The sequence below is a fragment of the Diabrotica virgifera genome, chromosome 5 (genome assembly GCF_917563875.1).
Source record: "Diabrotica virgifera virgifera chromosome 5, PGI_DIABVI_V3a".
Lineage (NCBI taxonomy): Eukaryota > Metazoa > Arthropoda > Insecta > Coleoptera > Chrysomelidae > Diabrotica > Diabrotica virgifera.
Genome location: NC_065447.1, coordinates 197,953,584 through 197,973,444, shown reverse-complemented (window position 1 = coordinate 197,973,444; position 19,861 = coordinate 197,953,584). Strand labels below are relative to the sequence as shown.

Here is a 19,861-nt window from a genome sequence, read left to right as displayed (position 1 = left end):
TGCAAAAAAGAGCAATAAGATACCTGTTTGGCCTCAGAAGATCTACACATTTCAGAAGTTACTTCAGAAATCACGGAATTTTAAAACTTTCATCTTTATATATTCTAGAAACGGTTTGTTTAATTCGTAAACACCTTCATGTCTTTCCAGCAAGGTCCAATCATATTTACTCCACCAGAAATTCAGTCTTTGATATTTATTTACCAATCCCATCCACTGAGTTAGTAAAGAAATCTATATTATATTCCGCAAAAAAACTTTACAACCATCTCCCCTTTACAACTTAAATCTGCAACATCTTTCCCAAAGTTCCGTAAAATGGCAAAAGCCTATCTATCTAAAAGACCATATTATTCAATAGAAGAATTTCTTAATGAATAACTAAGAAAATTGGGTTTCATACTCAGTAGCTTAAACTGTCAATTCCTAAGGTTGTATTTTATTTGTTGTAAGTGTTCAATTTGCAATTTAGATAAATTTTGCAATTAATTGTTTTTGTCTTTGGTTTTATATCATATTTACTGTAAATTGACAAGTTAAATTGGGACCAACGTGGAATAATTAAGATCGATGGCATATTTTTAAGTCATCTAAGAGATGACAACATAGTACTGATAAGTAACAATACCGAAGAACTAATGTACATGCTCAATGAGCTTAAACAAGAATCCGAAAAAGTCGGTTAAAAATTAACTTAAAAAAACAAAAGTTATGACAAATCAAGATATCACAATCGACATAGATGGAAGTGACATCTAGGGGTCGCCAACTTCTTGAAAATTTCAAGATCTTGTCTTGATTTCAAGAGAAGATCAAGACAAGAAGTAATTTTAGATTTCAAGACAAGACAAGAAATTTTATATCAATACCAAGATTTCTTGAATACCAAGATTTCTTGTCAAGAATACAAGAAATCTTGAAATATCTTGACTAATAATGAAAACCCTAAAACGTATTCATATGTGAAAAACATAACATTATTTTAACATAACGTATTTTAATTTATTGAACACTTTTTTTCCTAAAACGATTTACAAAAATGTAAATTAAAAATAATAAATAATGATACTTACCTACAGTGCAGTCACTGAAGGTGGATATGAGCTATTACCTCCGATTTCGTTGAACCTCCATTGATTTGCATGAAAATTTGTGAGTGATTAGAGGATATCTCAAGGAACAAAGGTAACATGGTGCCAACTTGCGCTTTTACCCTGGTGGTGGATGCCACTCCTCCTCGGGGGTGAAAATTATTTTATTATAAGTAACCCCACAATTCGATAGAGTGACAAATTATAAGCAAAATTTGTTTGATAAAGTTATTAAAATAAATCAAAACTTTTTGAGTTATTAAAGATCAAAGATTTTAATTTTTCGTGAGAAAAATGCATGTTTTTAACCGATTTTTCATAAATAACTCAAAAACTATAAGTTTTTACAAAAAAGTTTTTATTATCAAAATTGAGGCAAATAAAAATCAAAAAACTCCTTACTAGAAAAACTCACTATGTTAATTAAAAGTAAGTTATAGGTAATTGAATGTATATTTCTTTCGTCGAGTACCCAAATCTAAGTATTCAAGCTTAAATACTGGCAAAATGATGCATTTTATAACATAAATCTATTAAACATTTGTCAAAGTTCATAGAAATATCTATCAAATAAGCCCTCGAACAAGTTGATAGCAGTAAAATTTTTGCAACAAAAATGTTTCAAAATGTATATTTTAAAATTTTTTCCAAAAAATGGTATTATTTGTTTGTAAATAACTCCGTTAATTTTTAAGCTATGAGGTTGACCTAAAAGCTAGTTAAAAGCTCATTCCAAGAGCTATTAAAAAATGTCGAAATTAGTCTTTTAAACTTTTCACTTTTTTAACAATAAAAGGTTAAATGGCCACGGTTACATGGTTATTTTTTACTCTACGGAAATAGTAAAATAAGTAAAGTATTTGGAACAGAAAAACTAAAATTTAGTTATTTATCATTTTTTACGTATATTGAGTATTTTTGGAGTTATTATCAAAAGAAAATGAAAAGTACGATAATTTTAAAAATTCTGATTTTTTTAAATTTTATATTTTTTTCAAAAATATGCATTCTAGACCGGTGAAAATTGTTGAAATCATTAAATATGTTAACCTAAAGAAATTCTTTTGAGGACTACAGCAAATTTTAATTTTTGTGGAACTAGCGTATGTTTTATTTTTCACTTTTTCCTAAAAAAATCGAAAGGGTTCTCTTATTTTCATCATAACTTGCTATTAACTTCTACTGGAGCTCATTTGATAGGTACGCCGAAGTACTTTGACAAATGCTTTACAAGTATATTCTATAAAATGCATCGTTTTCCCGTTATGTAAGCTTGAATACTTAGATTTGAGTACTCGTCGAAAAAAATATACATTCAATTACCCATAACTCACTTTGAAATGAAATTAGATTAGTTCTTTAAGTGGGGAGTGTATTAAATTTTTTATTATCTTTAATTTTGGTAATAATAGTTTTTTTTTACAAAAGCTTATAGTTTTTTAGTAATACGTGAAAAACAGCTTTAAAACATGCATTTTTTTAAGAAATAATATTTTTTGATATTTAATAACTCAAAAAGTATTGATTTATGTTAATAACTTTATATAACAAATTTTGCTTAAAAGTTGCCCCTCTATTGATTTCTGGTATTTTTTTTAAATTTCACCCACGAGAAGGGGTGGCATTCACCCCCAGGTTACAAGCGCCAATTTGCATCATGTCACCTTTGTTCCTTGAAGTATCTTCTAACTACTCACCAATTTTCATGAAAATCGATGAAGGTTCAACGAAATCGGAGGTGAAAACCTTCAGTGACTCCACTACTAATCCTGTTGAAAATAAAATTGCAAACTAGATTTTATTTAAATAACAAATTGAGCACATTTTTAAATCGGAATTGATAAGCCATGAATTAAAGCAGATAATACTTCTCATGGAATCAGCGCCTAGCAGAATTTTTGGCTTTGTTATAAAGTTGCTCTTGAAAATAGCATTTCCGCAGGTACAGATGTTACTGGCGTTCCGAAATTTCATACTTCCAAGATTGTAAGTTTTCATTGTCAGCGTTCTTAAATAAGTAAGTAATATCTTCTTTTTTCAGATTAAGTGATGGCTCTGGTATTGGATTCTGTAGATCATTCTGGGATTAATTGAAATAATAAGCTTTAAATATTTCTTCAAATTTTTGTACTGCCTCTGATTGTAGAAGCTTTCTCCAAGATGAAGAGGAAAATGTCTCTACTTTGTGCCGAGGATCCAAAATAAGAACTATATAGTATATGTATATCCAATTAATTTTGTTATAGTGTTTCAGTATTTTATCTCTCGCAGCTTGAAGGAAGTAAATTAATCACTCGTCAGTAGTGTCTCTATCAATTTAATTATCAAGTTAATGAGCCCAATATTTCCAGTTTGTCTAAAAGTAAGTTTACTCCAATTACCACCAATGGGAGTGTGCAATATTTTCCCCTTCGAGCCTTCGAGTATTGAAAACAGTGTTTTAAAGCTTCTCAGATACTGACAAAATTTACTGATCAGAATTCATTCTTTAGCACGTGTTAGCTGTGTTAGCACGCAACGCAATAAAAATGTCGCCGGAGAATCACCGGACCAAGTAATCAAGAAATTTCAAGATTTTGAAATTTCTTGAGTCAAGACAAGATATAAAATGTCAAAAAAACGTCAAGACAAGATTTTTTTAAATTTGTTGATTTTTTCTCAAGACAAGACAAGAAGTTGTTGTCAAGACAAGAATTCTTGTCTTGTCGACCCCTAGTGACATCGAAAGTGTCATCGAAAATTATGTATACCTAGGTCACGTGATCAAACTAGGCAAACAGAATCAAACGGCGGAAATAACTAGAAAAATCCGAATGACTTGGGCAGCAGTAGAAAGACTCAGCGATGTGATTACAATCAAAAAGATACCAATAAATCTAAAGAAAAGGGTATTCAATAGTTGTATTCTACCAGTTATGACTTATGGAATGGAGACGATGACACTTACAGTATATCAGCCGATACATTGAGAACGACACAGAGGACGATCGAACGAGGTATGTTACGAATATCCCTGAGGGAACATAATACGAAATGAGGACGTGTGAAGCAAGACGAAGGTGGAAGATGTAATTGGAAGAATTCCGCAAATGAAATGGAACTGGGTAGGACACGTGGCACGACAAAACACCGAAAGGTGGACGAGAAACATTGCACATTGGAGATCATGCGAGCACAGTCGTAGTAGACCACAAAAACGATGGCTAGACGACATCGAAGAAAAATGGGGAGAAACTGGCACCAAATAGCACAAAACAGAGATGAATGGAGAGCTCACGGGGAGGCCTTTGTCCAGGAGTGGACGCAAACAGGCTGAAGAAGAAGAAGAAGAAGAAGAAAATTAAGCGAAAATTTATAGTAACTGGCCACGTTAAAAATATTCAAAATGCTGGAAAAATGAAATTTTATATTGTATTTAGTGTTAAAGATGATCCTCATAATACTTCACGCCAAATTGCAACGGACACAAGCTATGTCAATGGTCATGGTCGATACTACATGCTTTAAACTTAATGTTACAAATATGTGTTTGAGTATCTTCACAAAATCGTTATTTCCAGAATATGTAAATATACTTCCCAAAGAGATCTCATATTCAGCACAAACTGAATCCACTTTTGTTGTTACTTCCTCTTTTTTGTTTGAGTTTTGTATAGTTTACCTTGTTAACATTTCCTTAATAAAACAACAATCTAACTTGGTAAGTTTCTTTATAAGCAAAACATTTTAAGCACTATTAGAACTTTTTGTAAGCATTAAAACAAAAACCTCTCCTAGTTTGTTCCAGATACAACTCAGCCGTGTTATAACAATAAAGAATTTCTACGACAACGGCAATAACAACTTTTTACAAATATGATTTTTTCACTCTTACGAAATAAAAACTTCTAACTTCGGCATTGAAGTTACATCTTCAGTTCCCTCGAGAGTCAGAATGGCGCTTTTACTCGAAAATTGCACACTATGTAGGTATCTTTTGAAAAAATGTTATTGTCCTGAGTGCCGGAATATGGATCTATGAAAACAAGAGAAAAATTCGATTAAAAGTTTTCCACTTGAATTGAGTTTTCCTCCCGAAACTAATTCCGACTTTTACGAGTGTTTACGGTGAATAACGGGGACAAATTCTTGGTGGGAATTGAGGTATTATCTAAGTCAAAGTTGATTGATTTTAACTTTAAAACGTGCTTTATTGACAAGGACCTAATAATTAGTCAAACACAAAAGAAGTTTAATTAAGAGAAATGAGAAGTCCCAGATCTAAACAATAAATCTGATTATTTCATTCATAGTCATCCTGACCAATAGAAAGCTACAGAAATAAAAATTAAAGTTATAATTTTTGATAATATCCCGTCGTCAAGTATATTACGTCAGATGCCCTTCGTTGCTACGAAAAAATACATTCGATGACATTAATGACAATTAATGTTTTAAAATGATAAAAGTAATGACTTTCAGCCAGTGTTGCTAATCGGCGGATAATTATCCGATTTGCGTATTTTTTTGAGAGTTGTCGTATCTTCTTCGTATCTTTAAATAAATCGGATATTTGCGTTTATTTTTCAGTGTATCTACCAATCTACTACAACAGACTAATATCAAAAATAAACTTAAAAAAAATCTGTTTCTGATTTATATATTTCCAACAACATATTAATTTTCTTTGATTCCACCCAAATTTCTATAAGTAGCCAACATTAGATGAATGTTAGCGACATCCGATACTTTTCATGGTAATTATCTAAGTAGGGACAGATATGAAGGGACAAAAGAGACCTATGCGAATTGTTTTGTTTAGAATTTGAATGCACAAATTGCACCCTAAGTAATATAAGGGCCTAACTCAAAATTTGTGTAAACTGTGATTTTAAACGATATGGGCACAAAATGAAATTCTCTACCGGTTAGCGCTGGCAGAGAGATAAAAAGAACATTAAATGGTTCAGTAACTATATTTGTGCCTCTCTCTTACTCTCTCGCCCACCTCTTGTTTTTACTGCTACAAGGTAGCAATCGGTAACATGTCTTTCTATGACGAAAATCCTGGTTAGTTTATGTTTTAACATTTCGTATTATATAGAATAGTTTTTAGTTGAGCCGTTATATTATATAAAATATAATAAATAAATGGGTAAGTATAATTCATAATATAATAGATCGCTCTTTTTCATAAACAGTGACAGAGCATTCATAATATAAGGGATCAAACTTAAAGAGTTCCTTATTTCTGTTATGTTTTTTGTAATATATGGGACTAACTTGAAAGTATTTTTTCCATTACATGTAATTAATGTAATTTATTTATATTATTATTTTTATCACTGCTATTTATTTTGTAATTATCAAGTAACAAATCTGCCATATTTCACACTGATAACTTAAATAATAAGCATGTTATTTGAAAAAATAGCTGTAATATTGGAAACCAGAATCTTTAAACGCGATTTCCCAACAATCTGCTTTTTTGAATTGTGCCTATAGATTACTGAGGGTGCGAAATGTTTCCACTTAAGGCATACTGATCCAATTCAAATTTTAAAAACAGGGATTCTGCTGTCCTATTTTATTTATGGGTTTTTATTCTTTAATGATAGCTACTGCACGATTTAGTTTTATTCTTATTTTGTGTAGTGCAGTGTTTAGTAAACGTATGTTGAAATAAGTTTGGGTTTGTGAAAATACTTTTTTATAATGGATAAATGGTAAAATTAAAGAATGAAGCTTATAAACAGGGTGTCCCAAAAGTAGTGGAACGGTCGAATATTTCGCGAACTAAACATCGGATCGAAAAATTGACAAATATGTGTTCAATCATTTTCAAAAATCTATCCAATGATACCAAACACCAACCCCCACTACACCCCCTGGAGGTGGGGTGGGGGGTAACTTAAAAATCTTAAATAGAAACCCCCAGTTTTTCTTGCAGATTTTAATTCGTTACGTAAAAGTAAGCAACTTTTATTCAAAACATTTTTTCGAACTGTGGATAGATGGCGTTATAATTGGGAAAAACCATTTATCCTGATACCATAGGTAAATTATATAAACGGTCTAATATCTCACGATATACACTTCCAAATGAGAAGCTAAAAAACAGATTTTTAATCTTTTTCGAAAACCTTTCGAATAACACCAAACGTGACCCTCCAACCCACCCCCTGGGGGTGGGGTGGGGGTAACTTTAAAATCTTAAATAGCAACCCCCACTTTTTATTACAGATTCGGATCCGTCACGAAAAATTAAGCAACATTTATTCGAAACATTTTTTAGAATTGTTAATAGATGGCGCTTTAATTGGAAAAATACGATTTATTAGCGCCATCTATCAGAAATTTAAAAAAATATTTCGAATAAATGTTGTTTAATTTTTTATGGCGAATCTGAATCTGCAATAAAAAGTGGGGGTTGCTATTTAAGATTTTAAAGTTACCCCCCACCCCATCTCCAGGGGATTGGTTTGAGGGTCATGTTTGGTGTTATTCGATAGGTTTTCGAAAAAGATTAAAAATCTGTTTTTTGGTTTCTCATTTGGAAGTGTACTTCGTGAGATATTAGACCGTTTCTATAATTTACCTATGGTATCAGGATAAATCGTTTTTCCCAATTATAGCGCCATCTATCCACAGTTCGAAAAAATGTCTTGAATAAAAGTTGCCTACTTGTAAGTAACGAATCCAAATTTGCAAGAAAAGCTGGGGGTTACCATTTGAGATTTTAAAGTTACCCCCACCCCACCTCCAGGGGGTGTAGTGGGGATTGGTGTTTGGTGTCATTGGATAGATTTTTGAATATGATTGAACACGTATTTCTCAGTTTTTTGATCCGATGTTTAGTTCGCGAAATATTCGACCGTTCCGCTACTTTTGGGACACCCTATACATTTTGTTTCCTAATTAAAAAAAATATTTTCATTACTATTCGTTCTACCATTTTGACACGCTAGTGTCAACGGTGTAACCAGGATGATCCTAAGGGGAAGTTACAACTACTAAGGTCTCTACGGGATATGGAATACTAATGGTGTTAAGCGTATAGAGCTCAAAGTACATCCCAATGGGGGGGTTACAACCTTAACCCCACCGGTTACGCCCCTGACTAGTGTATAAAGGGTTTTCAGTAATGTATTCAATATAAAAACAGATAAAAGAAACCTCTTAAATACACCTACAATTAGGGCTTTATTACCGATCAAAGATGGTGTCGGTAATACTGGCTGTGTAAAATTTACACCTTCAAAAAAAAATCTTACAATGTAACGTATGGCAAAATAAAAAATAAGAATTTTGTACTTTATTATATTATGTGTTTTTGTGTGTTGTGGATTACGTATATGTTTTGGTTTTTAATGTTTTAAGACTGTCAGTTATGTCTCTACTGTTTTAGTTGTAATAAATCTTTAGTTGTTAAAAGAGCGTAGGGAAAAAATTCGGACCAATAATTTTTAAACGCATTCATTTTTTCGAATCCTGAGAAAATTAATAAATATTTTTGAAAAATTTAATCGCAGAATGAAAGATTACATTATTACCAAGGACCAAAAGTCCCTTGGAATAAACAAAAAGGTTTTTTTGAATGAGATATTTAAAATTAAAAATCACACTCAATTTTCTTTTTTTTTTAATCAATGCTATAACTTATTACAATAAACATTATTGAAGTCTTTAGGGACTTACCACCCTGGTAATAATTTAATCTTTCATTCTGCTTTTAAATTTTTCAAAAATACTTATTAGTTTTCTCAGGACTCGAAAAACCATTGACAAGAAATTTTGCGCCTACGCTCTTAATGTAGTGGTAGTTTTTTTGTATTGATTTATTTATTATTTATTTTTCGAGTACCTAGTTTTAGGTAGTTATTACGTTTTAATAAAATAATATTAAAAGGTGTTTTTTTTACTTAAAAATAAATAAAAGGATCTAAATAATGAAATATTTAGATAATTTAACACTTACAATAATACAAAATACGTACAATATAATAATAGTAGGTAATTACATGAATTAATCAGCTAGGATACGAGATTTCAATATCTATAAACAAAAAATTTTTAAATAAACGGTAAAACAGAAAATCCAGCAGATTAAAAATTATTATGTAATAAGTAGTCAGATAAAAGAATAACATTGGAAATAATTAATTAATTAACATTAATTACAGAATAATTTTTGACGTAGCGTATCCCACGTTGTCACGGGGGGGGGGGTTACAACTACTGGATGGTCTCTGGAAGGTATGGAATAAGAAAAGTGTAGACAGCTCTCAAAGGGACCGTTCAAGTATTACGTAACGCAGGTGTGGGGGGGGGTTAAAAATTACGTTACGTAATAGTTAAACGCCCATTACAGTGCGTTACGTCGGGGGGGTCGCCCCCCAAAAATCGCGTTACGTAATACTTGAACGCTTCCAAAGTACATCCAAATGGGAGGGGCTGTTATAACCCCCAACCCCCTTGGTTACGCCTATGAGCGTATCTTTTCGTGACAAATCGGATCTTTTTCGAGCGATCATCGGATAATCTAGAGAAATGCGGTTGGCAACACTGCTTTCAACCGTCAAATATTTATAACAACTGTGTGTTTAATTGTACTAATTTGTACTTATATAAATAAATTACAATAAAATTTTGGTTTTGAACAGTCTTAATCATGAAATAATCGCAACAAATTGCACTCGATCTCTAAAATTAATATATAATTTTTGCCCTCGTGACACTTTGACATAATTTCACTCGCCTTTGGCTCGTGAAATTAAAACTGTCAGTGTCACTTGGGAAAAATTCAATAATTTTAGAGCTCTTGTGCAATTACTACTGATAATTTTTGATAATCTCCCGTCGTTAAGTATATTACGTCAGATGCCCTTCGTTGCTACGAAAAAATACATTCAGTGACATTAATGACAATTAATGTTTTAAAAATTATAAAAGTGATGACTCTCAATCGTCAAATATTTATAAAAACTGTGTGTTTAATGGTACTTACATAAATAAATTACAATAAAATTTTGGTTTTGAACAGTTTTATTCATGAAATAATCGCAACAAATTGCACTCGATCTCTGAAATTAATATAGAATTTTTGCTCTCGTGACACTTTGACATAATTTCATTCCCCTTCGGGATAGTCCATTGGCGGGTTGGTCGTTCCTTCCAATGTTCCTTCCACTCGTTGTTCAAACTAATGCCTACTCAATTTTTCCCGTGACTGCTCGAACTGCCCATTTTAAGAAAAGGAGAAGGGTGCTCTGTATCAAAAATCGGAAGTCAGAGCTAAGAGTTAGGTTGGCTAGATGCTACGTGCTCTCGACTTTCTTTTATGGAATGGAAGCTTGGATCTTGAATACGGCGCCAATGATAAAACTGGAATCATTCGAGTTGTGGGATTTTGGGTGTATAGAAAATTCTAAAAATACCATGGACACAACACGTCACAAACAAGTAAATATGTTCTGAGAGAGAGAAATAAAGAAATGGAAGTCTTAAATACAGTCAAATCCAGAAAACTGGAATATTTCGGACGTATTATACATGAAGAGAGATACATCTTGCTCCAAGAAAAAAGAATCATAGGGAGAAGAATCATAGTATATCGTGGCTGCGCAACCTGAGAGAAAGATACGGATGTACATACATCAAATGAACTTTTCAGAGCAGTCGTCTCTAAAGTCCGAATAATTATGACAATTGCCGATCTCCGTCGCGAAGATGGCACTTGAAGAAGAAGTTCGAACTGCTTTATATTAACTTGAATCATTGATTAATAACTACATTGTGGAATATTTATAATCAATGCTTGAATTCATCTTCAAGATCTCTCGACTTATTGCCTTTCCAACGAGTTTTTTGGGCGTACACCAATCCCTCTCCTCTGTATGAAATCGGTAAGATCTCTTCCTTTGCCTGTCATACTTCCGACGTCGAACGTTGCAATCCTTACTAGTCTGTTTTGAGATGGACGTTGAGAGGTGACTCATATTTTTTTGCAGAAATTTCTTGAAATTAACTCATATAATAATAATTGACTTATCCTCCCACTCAAAAAGGTCCGGAACATTGTTTAAATAATCAAAATGTCAAAAAATTAAGGAAAAATTTAATTTTTTTCTTGGTCTTTTTATTATAACTTTAAAAGTGTTTACTTCCGAGAAAAGTTGAACTAACATAAAAGTTGCGTAATTAAATTTCCTACAATATAGGATTGGTTAAAAATTTTAAAAATTATCACCCTTTTTGCAAAAAAGCAATAATTGCGAAAAGAACCATAAGAAAACAAGTATTTGCTTTTTGCGTCTTTCAACCATTCATGCTGCACTTAGGACCTTCATGTTTTACCCAGAACAACTTTATAACATAGTAAAATAATACTGTAAATTTCATTAAGATTGGTTCAATAGAGTTTGCAAAATAAATTTTGCAATCCAGCTTTCGCAAAAAAATTAATTTTTTCAAAATATTGCAGGACTGAAAATAAAGCAGATAGCAAGTTGAATTTTTTTTACATATATAAGAATACTGTACCTTTTATTTGCAATTTGCAAAATTAAAATCGGTTAACTACCACCGCGTCAGAAATTTTTTAAATAAACATTAATTTTTGGTGCTACGCGCAGGACAGCGGTGTTCGATTCACACAAGTTGATTTCCACCAAAATTTCTTCCAATCTTTATCTAATACATTATTTTCTTACTCTATATTTTGTTGTATTTTAATATTTTAATTCCACAAAGATCAAACTAATTTGATTATTGTTTGTGAAATATTGTTTAAACAATTGCATATGTTTAAAAATAATAAACTTTTATTCTGTAAGTTAAAATATATGAACAAAGAAAGTTTTTGCTAAAAAAAGTGTTATTTCAAAGGACAAAGTGTGTGTTTTTATTTTGTAATAAACAAATTTATTTATTTATATCGAAATGTACTAAAACTTAAAATTTACCAATCATTATCAAAGGTCATTGGAATGCTCAATCAGAGCAAACGTATCCGCTGTCCTGCGCGTAGCACAAAAATTAAAGTTTATTTAAAAAAATTCCTGACGCGGTGTTAGTTAACCAATTTTAATTTTACAAATTGCAAATGAAAGGTACAGTATTCTTCTATACGTAAAAAAATTTTAACTTGCTATATGTTTTATTTTCAGTCCTGCAATATTTAAAAAAATGAATTTTTTTGCGAAAACTGGATTTCAAAATTTATTTTGCAAAATCGATCAAACCGATCTTAATGAAATTTACAGTATTGCTTTATTATATCATTAAGTTTTTCTGGGTAAAATATGAAGGTCTTAAGTGTAGCATAAATTGTTGAAAAACGTAAAATTCGAATACTTGTTTTTTTATGTTTTTTCGCAATTATTGCTACTTTGCAACAAGAGTGACAATTTTTAAAATTTTTAACTAATCCTATGTTGTAGGAAATTTAATTACGCAACTTTAATGTCAGTGCAACATTTCTCGGAAATGAATATTTTTAAAGTTATAATTAAAAAACGAAGAAAAGAATTGAATTTTTCCTTCATTTTTGACATTTTGATTATTTAAACAATGTTCCCGACCTTTTTGAGTGCGAGGATAACTCAAATATTATTATATGAGTTATTTTCAAGCAATTTCTGCAAAAAAAAATATGAGTCGCCTCTCAACATCCAACTGTACTAATATTTTTACAGATGCGCCCTGGTCTATACGACTATTTACCTTCTTTGGCCCCTTCCATCCTCTAAACTCTAAATGCTAGCCCCAGCTCACTTTTCGCAGTGATCAGGCGAGGCCGCAACTGCGTGCAGCCAAACATGCCGGTACGGAACAAGGGTACGAACATGCCGAAGATACATGGATGAGCGCGGTGTAGGTCGCGATCGCGGTCGAGGTTTACATGACGGGCAGAACATACCGAAGATACCTTCTTTTCAGTGTTCTTTGCGGTTTCCATATAACCAAAACTTGTCGCAACCTGATTACAACAAGAAATGAATAAATACACCAACCGTATCTCCGGCAAATGTCACGTGGTTTAAAAACCACCAATAAACTTTAATTTTCCACGCGAACAGCAACTAGATTGCGATGTAAAACAGACTACAGTGGAACTTCGATAACTCGGATTAATCGGGACCGCGGCTGATCCGGGTTATCGAAAATCCGGGTTAGCCGGAGAATATGGTAAAAATTAATAAAATACGGTATACTTACAGATAAACTCCGTTAGAATTGAAATAACGTGAAATATATACAGGTTGAGGCAGATAACTGGCCTATTAGAAATATCTCGAGAACTAAAGGCAACAGAATCATGAAAATTGGAATACAGGGGTTTAGAAGGATGATCTATTAAATGAAAATATTTTCATCTCTTTGCAACTTCCGGTTATACCGGAAGTTGCTTATAACTTCGTTTTTTTAAATAGGACACCCTGTATATTTTTACATTTTTGGATTCTCTTCGATGTCTTCTTTCTTAAAATATGAGGATTTGTAATGTTATACAGGGTATTTTAAAAGATAAATACGTTTTTTTATTAATTTCGTAACAATGTCCACACCCTGTAGAATTGTAGTAGTTTGACAACCAAAACTCTACTTACGTTCAAATGATTTTTAATATAGTCTACTATTGTTAAGAATCATTAGTATAGCTAAATTTTTAATTTTAGTATACAGGGTTGGTCGAAACTCGGAATGAGTATTTTCTGAGTTTTCTTAAATGGAACACCCTGTATTTTAGTATTGTAATGAAATGATATTTTATGGTACTTTTTTATTTCTCAAGCATTCCCTATACCTAACTGCTTTAATTTGTGCTTAATTGTTAGTCGCACCAACAATCTTAATTACGTAGGTATTTTGATAGCTAAACCATTATTGGTAATTTTAAGGATCAGTCTGGATTAATATGTATTTATTTCTGAAAAATTATTTGTAATTGAATATTTTCACGGCCAACCTAATAAAATTTTATGTATTTTTTGTTTCAATTAATGTTTAGCTTTAATCACCAGTAACTCACAAATTAAGCAGTTAGGTACCTATAGAGAATACTTATAAAATAAAAAAGTACTATGAAATACCATTTCATTACAATACTAAAATACAGGGTGTTCTATTTAAGAAAACTCAGAAAATATTCATTCCGAGTTTCGACCAACCCTGTATACTAAAATTTCAAAATAAGCTATACTAATGATTCTTAACAATAATAGACTATATTAGAAATCACTTGAACGTAAGCAGAGTTTTTAATGTCTAACTATTACAATTCTACAGGGTGTGAATATTGCTACGAAATTAATAATTAAACGTAAATATCTTTTAAAATACCCTGTATAGTATTACAAAATCTCATATTTTAAGAAAGAAGATATTGAGGAGAATCCAAAAATGTAAAAATATACCGGGTGTCCCATTTAAAAAACCAAGTTATAAGCAACTTCCGGTATAACCGGAAGTTGCAAAGAGATGAAAATATTTTCATTTAATAGATCATTCCTCAAAACCCCTTTATTCCAATTTTCATGATTCTGTTACCTTTAGTTCTCGAGATATTTCTAATAGGCCAGTTATCTGCCTCACCCTATATAAATATGCACAGTACCTACACATCTAAATTACTAAAAACACGCAAACATAAACCTAAGCAAACGGAAGCGAACAATACAATACCGTATTCATACAGTCACAATCGGAACGATGTTTTGTTATTATGTATTAAGAACAGTGAAAACTAAGACCATTGATTAAAAAATATTTTTTTAAATAGTCTTTCTTAAACAATGCTAACACAGTTTGGAATAAACAATAAAGGAATACTACAGACAGATGCCTGTTGTTTCTGCCGGCTTGTGCCATGAGTCATTTTTACTATCGTAGAGTTCAAATTACACAAATACACATTATCTCTCAAATAATATATTACATACATACATTTTTATTGTTGAAATGTTTATCTGATAATTAACTATTTTGATGGGAAATAAGCCACAATTAAATTGAAAAAATAATTTTATTTACATTTCGGCGCCCAGAACAAGTGTCATTTTCAAAATACAAAATATGTACTGAACATCAAAATGTTTATCTGATGAAAATCGGTCCGGGTTAGCCGGACTTACGGGTTATCGGAGGCCGACTTATCGGGGTTCCACTGTATTTTGTTTTGGCATCGACATCGCTGTAAACCGTGATGATAGGTCGCGAGGGTGAACGGGTGACACATCCTTGGTATGTGTGATATCATAAGAAAATTAAGGTTTGTTTTGACATCGATGTAGCGACCGCTATCGCGACCTACACCGCGCACATACAAGTATCTTCAGAATGAATTACGACAGATTACGGTGAAAAATTCAAGGTTCTTCACTGCGGCAATGGAATGTGCAAACTCAGCAAGCGGTGGCTTCCAACGCATCCTTGGAAACCACCGCTATCATTTTGCATGGTACAGTTTTTTATGACGTCATTCATCGCAGTGTTACCGTCGTAGTTTTTCGGCATGGCTTTCGAGGAAACCAGCGCTTTAGAGGAACGAGCTAGCCTCTAAACTCTTTTCCATATTCCTTCCATCCTTGGTTTTAGCAAGGTTTTTACTGCCGGCTACCCTTCTTGACGCAAACCCTCCACCTTTTTCATAGTTACTGAGCTACTCAATCCACCCAGCATCTACCAGAGTTACAGTGGTAATATATAAAGGTGGGTAAATTTTCAGATTTCATGTTAAAAACCCAAAAATATCCTTTATTTTTTAATTGTTTATATAAATAAACATTTACCTATAAAAGTTATGTAAATATGAAAATGCATAATTATCCGAACCCTGGTGATGAGATAATACATACATAAATCACACAATAGTAGTAGATGAGTTATATAGAATAATATCTTACCTTTGTGATATTCTAGGATTTAAATGCAAGGCTATATCACTAGATGGCGACCTATTGCAGCATAGATTAACAGCAAATCTGTAAATAATATATATTTTACTTTATTGAATAAAAAGTTTGATGCATTGATATATTAATATATTGATAAAAGGTGTACAAAATATAGTTTGAAATGTTGATTATGGCGTAAAATATTATTGAGACAATGGCTCGTATGAATAAAAATGAGAATGTTGTTTATACTCCAAATCTTGGAGTATCTATATACTCCATCTACTCTTATGTGCTGAGTAGAAACTCATCACATTAACATATTTTTATTCATATGAAATAGAGTACACATAAGCTTATACTTCTTTATGCTCATACTCATGAGAACATACTCGTGAGTTTATACTCCATTTTTATTCATACCACTAAATATGTGTTTTTTGACAATTTAAATTTAATTAAATTTTTTGTAGCATCACTTGCAAATTTAAATAAAATATCCAGCAAAATGCATTTTTACAGTTAAGTTATTGATTAATATTAGACGGATTTTTTTGTATAAATAAAAATTGTTTACGAAGATAGATAAACGCGTTTTAGTGGATTACGAAAAAAATGTGTAATGGCAAAGGTCAAACAAATAATGACTAACGACAGGTTCGGCCACATACAACCCATACATGAGTTGTATTTAATAAAAGCATTCGAACATAAAGTCCGCTTTGCTTAAAAATAGATGCAAAACCATAGTATGAAAAATATACTTCTTATTCTCCCGTACTGCAATTAGGAGAGTGCAATTAGAACGAAAACATGCATTGTTTCGGAAAAATTCAAACAAGCTTATATATTTTTCTAAAACTTTTTTGTTAGTTTATATACATGTTAAAGTAAAGAGTTCTGCTCGCAGATTTGGCCGCTAATTGTTTATTAATTGTTTAAACAATAACAATTATTTTGTATAAATAATTTTAAAAATATCGTTAAATTCATCATTTTACTTTAATCAAATATGTTTCTATCTTGTTCTTGATTATGGTAAATCCGAATATGGCATTGCAATTTGAAAATTCTTATACAGAAGCTCTTATACAGTATGTCTGCGTAGCTAGGAACCACATGGAAAACTTTTTAATGATCAATTTTACGGAAAAAAGTTATTCTTCATAAAATGCTCTACCTGGTCTAAAATATAAGATACAACCATCAGATATCAAACTTTTTAAATTTTATACGAGGTATGTAAAAAATATGGATATGAATTGAGTTAAGTGCCTTTACTATTCGCAATATTTTAATTAGAAGGATGTAATTGAACACTAAAACAATTTTTTTAATTCCAAATAACTTTTCTTTATAACAATTTTCGATATTGTGAAATGTAACGGTACTTTACTCTTGAGTGAAATTCATATTTTTTGACATACCTCGTATAAAATTAATTAAATTTGATATTTGGTGATTGCATCTTAGATTATATACGATTCAGAGTATTTTATAAAGAATAACTTTTTTTTGTAAAACTGATAATAAAAAAGTTATCAATAGGTTCCAAGTTACCCAGACATACTGTATAAGACCTAAAAAAAATTTTTGCTGAACATTTATTATTGTTGAAGTTTATTATTAAATGTATTTTAGGTAAGTTTTAAAAAAAAAGTTTTGATCACTTTGTATAAACATTTTTTTAGCTGGTAATTTTCGGTTTTTGTATTACATTTTTGTTATCTTTCTTAATGTTCTCAAAAAGAGATAGTCTATTTCATTTCTAAAGTAAAATAATTTAGTGCATTTTAAAGATCACATCGTAAGATTTAAAAAAATCACTTATAAAACTGTAATAGATATGTTCAAACTGGAGTAATTCTGTCTAAAAGTGGTGGTAATTCTATAAAACTGCGAAGATTTCAAAAATTACATTTTGTGGGACGTCATATCATTTGAATTAAATTTTTGAGATTTTTTTTTAATGAAACATCATTTAGTAAGATGCTTGAAAGGTAAGTTGTGCAAAATTGAGGGATTTATATGAAAAATTGTATTCGTTACACTTTTTAAATCATGTTTAAACAAAATTCATGTAACGCTCACTTTCCGCCCCCACCGTACTTATGCCCATACATTTTATTTCTTTTTATTATAACCATAAGATAGCTTAATTATTCTTCTTTTATGTTCAATTTGTAAAATTTCATTTGATCCATTAGTTAAAGAATTACATTAAAATAACTCAAACGTACACTTTGCCGTACGCTAGTTTACAGTGTGCCAATGTTTGTGAGAAGGGTGACTTTGGCGTTATAAATCAAAAATTATAGAAGATACAGATTTAATTTTAGAAAATTGTTTATATAAGGTTTTTTTTGTAAAATTTTCTGATTTTTTCAATGGTCAAGTCAGTTTTTTTCTAAAATTTATATTTTCGGAGGTATTTAAAAAAAGAATGTGTGTGTACTTTGTACGCACGTAAGAAGTTATACTTCTATTATATGATTTCATCGAAATAAAATACTTTAAACAGTTTATTTTTATTTTATTTAAATAATTAACTAATTTTAATACTTGACACTTTTTAAAAATCCAAAAATTAAAAAAAAAATAAAAAAAAGACGGCAATTGTCCGCATTCGAACCCGGGACCTCTCGACCTCTAGTCGAACGCTCTACCAATGACCCACGAAGACATTGTTTTGACGGTTTCTCGGACATTATGAGAAATCACGGTAGCAAATAGATGAAGTGAAGTAGTATGCATAAATATAAAAATAATGTTTTAATAATAAGTATTATCTTACTCCCGAGGAAGACTAATCCAAAGACACAAAAATTATAATAAATATATTTACTATAAACACTAATATTCTTTGCACACCTTTTTTGAACTGCTATATACATAACTTATCTTTTAGCAATGAACTCCATACTGTCTGTGTGCGCATGCGCGCAGAATAATAAAAATTCACTCCCAGTCGCGCCTAAAGAAGTATAACTTCAAAAAACATCTAATTTCCTACTTCATCTGTTTAATAAAAAATGAAGCACCCACTTCTCGAGTAGAACTTTTTGATATGTTGTTTATTAAACATTTCTTAATGAAATTACAAAAAGTTCTATCTTGTTTGATTTTTTCCGAAGTGAAAATCTATATGCACTCCCCTAAATGTGTACTTACAGTATAATCGAATAAAAAACTGCAAAGGGCTAAGTCTGAATTTATACTAGAACTCAATAGCAGATTCTTTTTTAAAGCTCTTTTTTTTTTCAATATGTTCAACTGATAATGAAAGGAACGATCGAGGGAAACAAAAGACTACGAAGGAAAAAACTATCGTTGCTAAGAAACATCCGACAATTGACAGGGCTAAATTTTGAACAGATAAAAAGAACCGCTGAAGACAGAAAAGAGTTTGCAATTGTAGTAGCCAACCTTCATTGAGGAGAAGGCACTTTAAGGAGAAGAAGGCCAAGGGGCATTTCAAATATGTACTTCGAAACATTTCGTGTAAGTGTCAACCGTAGCCAGATAATTTCTATTAATAAACTCATAAAAATTTAAATGTATTCTTTCCCAAGACTTATTAGGAAACGAAAAGAGGAAATCTTTGTTTTAGGGGAGCTCTTAGAATTTAATGAAAAGAACAATTACATCTTTTTGGCTTTTTTTTTCAATTTCAAAATCTAAATCTGGAAACCAAACATATACTCGAGCTAAACTTTTCATTTTAACAGATCCCATCTGAGAAGTATGAAATTACTTTATTACCCCTGAGTTGATATGAGAACGTTGAATTAGCCAGCACATAATTAACTTTTAAATCTCATTTACTTAGTCTGGAACGAAATGGCAACGCATGCAGCATGAAGACTTTGAGCAAGCAATTCAGCAGCTCTGATT

At 31.3% G+C, this 19,861-nt stretch overlaps 1 protein-coding gene across 3 annotated transcripts in view; it reads right to left on the bottom strand.

Annotated features, from left to right (window-relative positions):
• LOC114324799 (galectin-8-like) overlaps positions 1-19,861 on the bottom strand; it is a 228,002-nt gene that overhangs the window by 120,133 nt on the left and 88,008 nt on the right. For all 3 annotated transcript variants that reach the window (XM_028272672.2, XM_028272651.2, XM_028272661.2), the window contains one exon: positions 15,977-16,054. In XM_028272672.2, the coding sequence (XP_028128473.1) occupies positions 15,977-16,054 (78 nt within the window). The remainder of the gene's footprint in view (positions 1-15,976; positions 16,055-19,861) is intronic.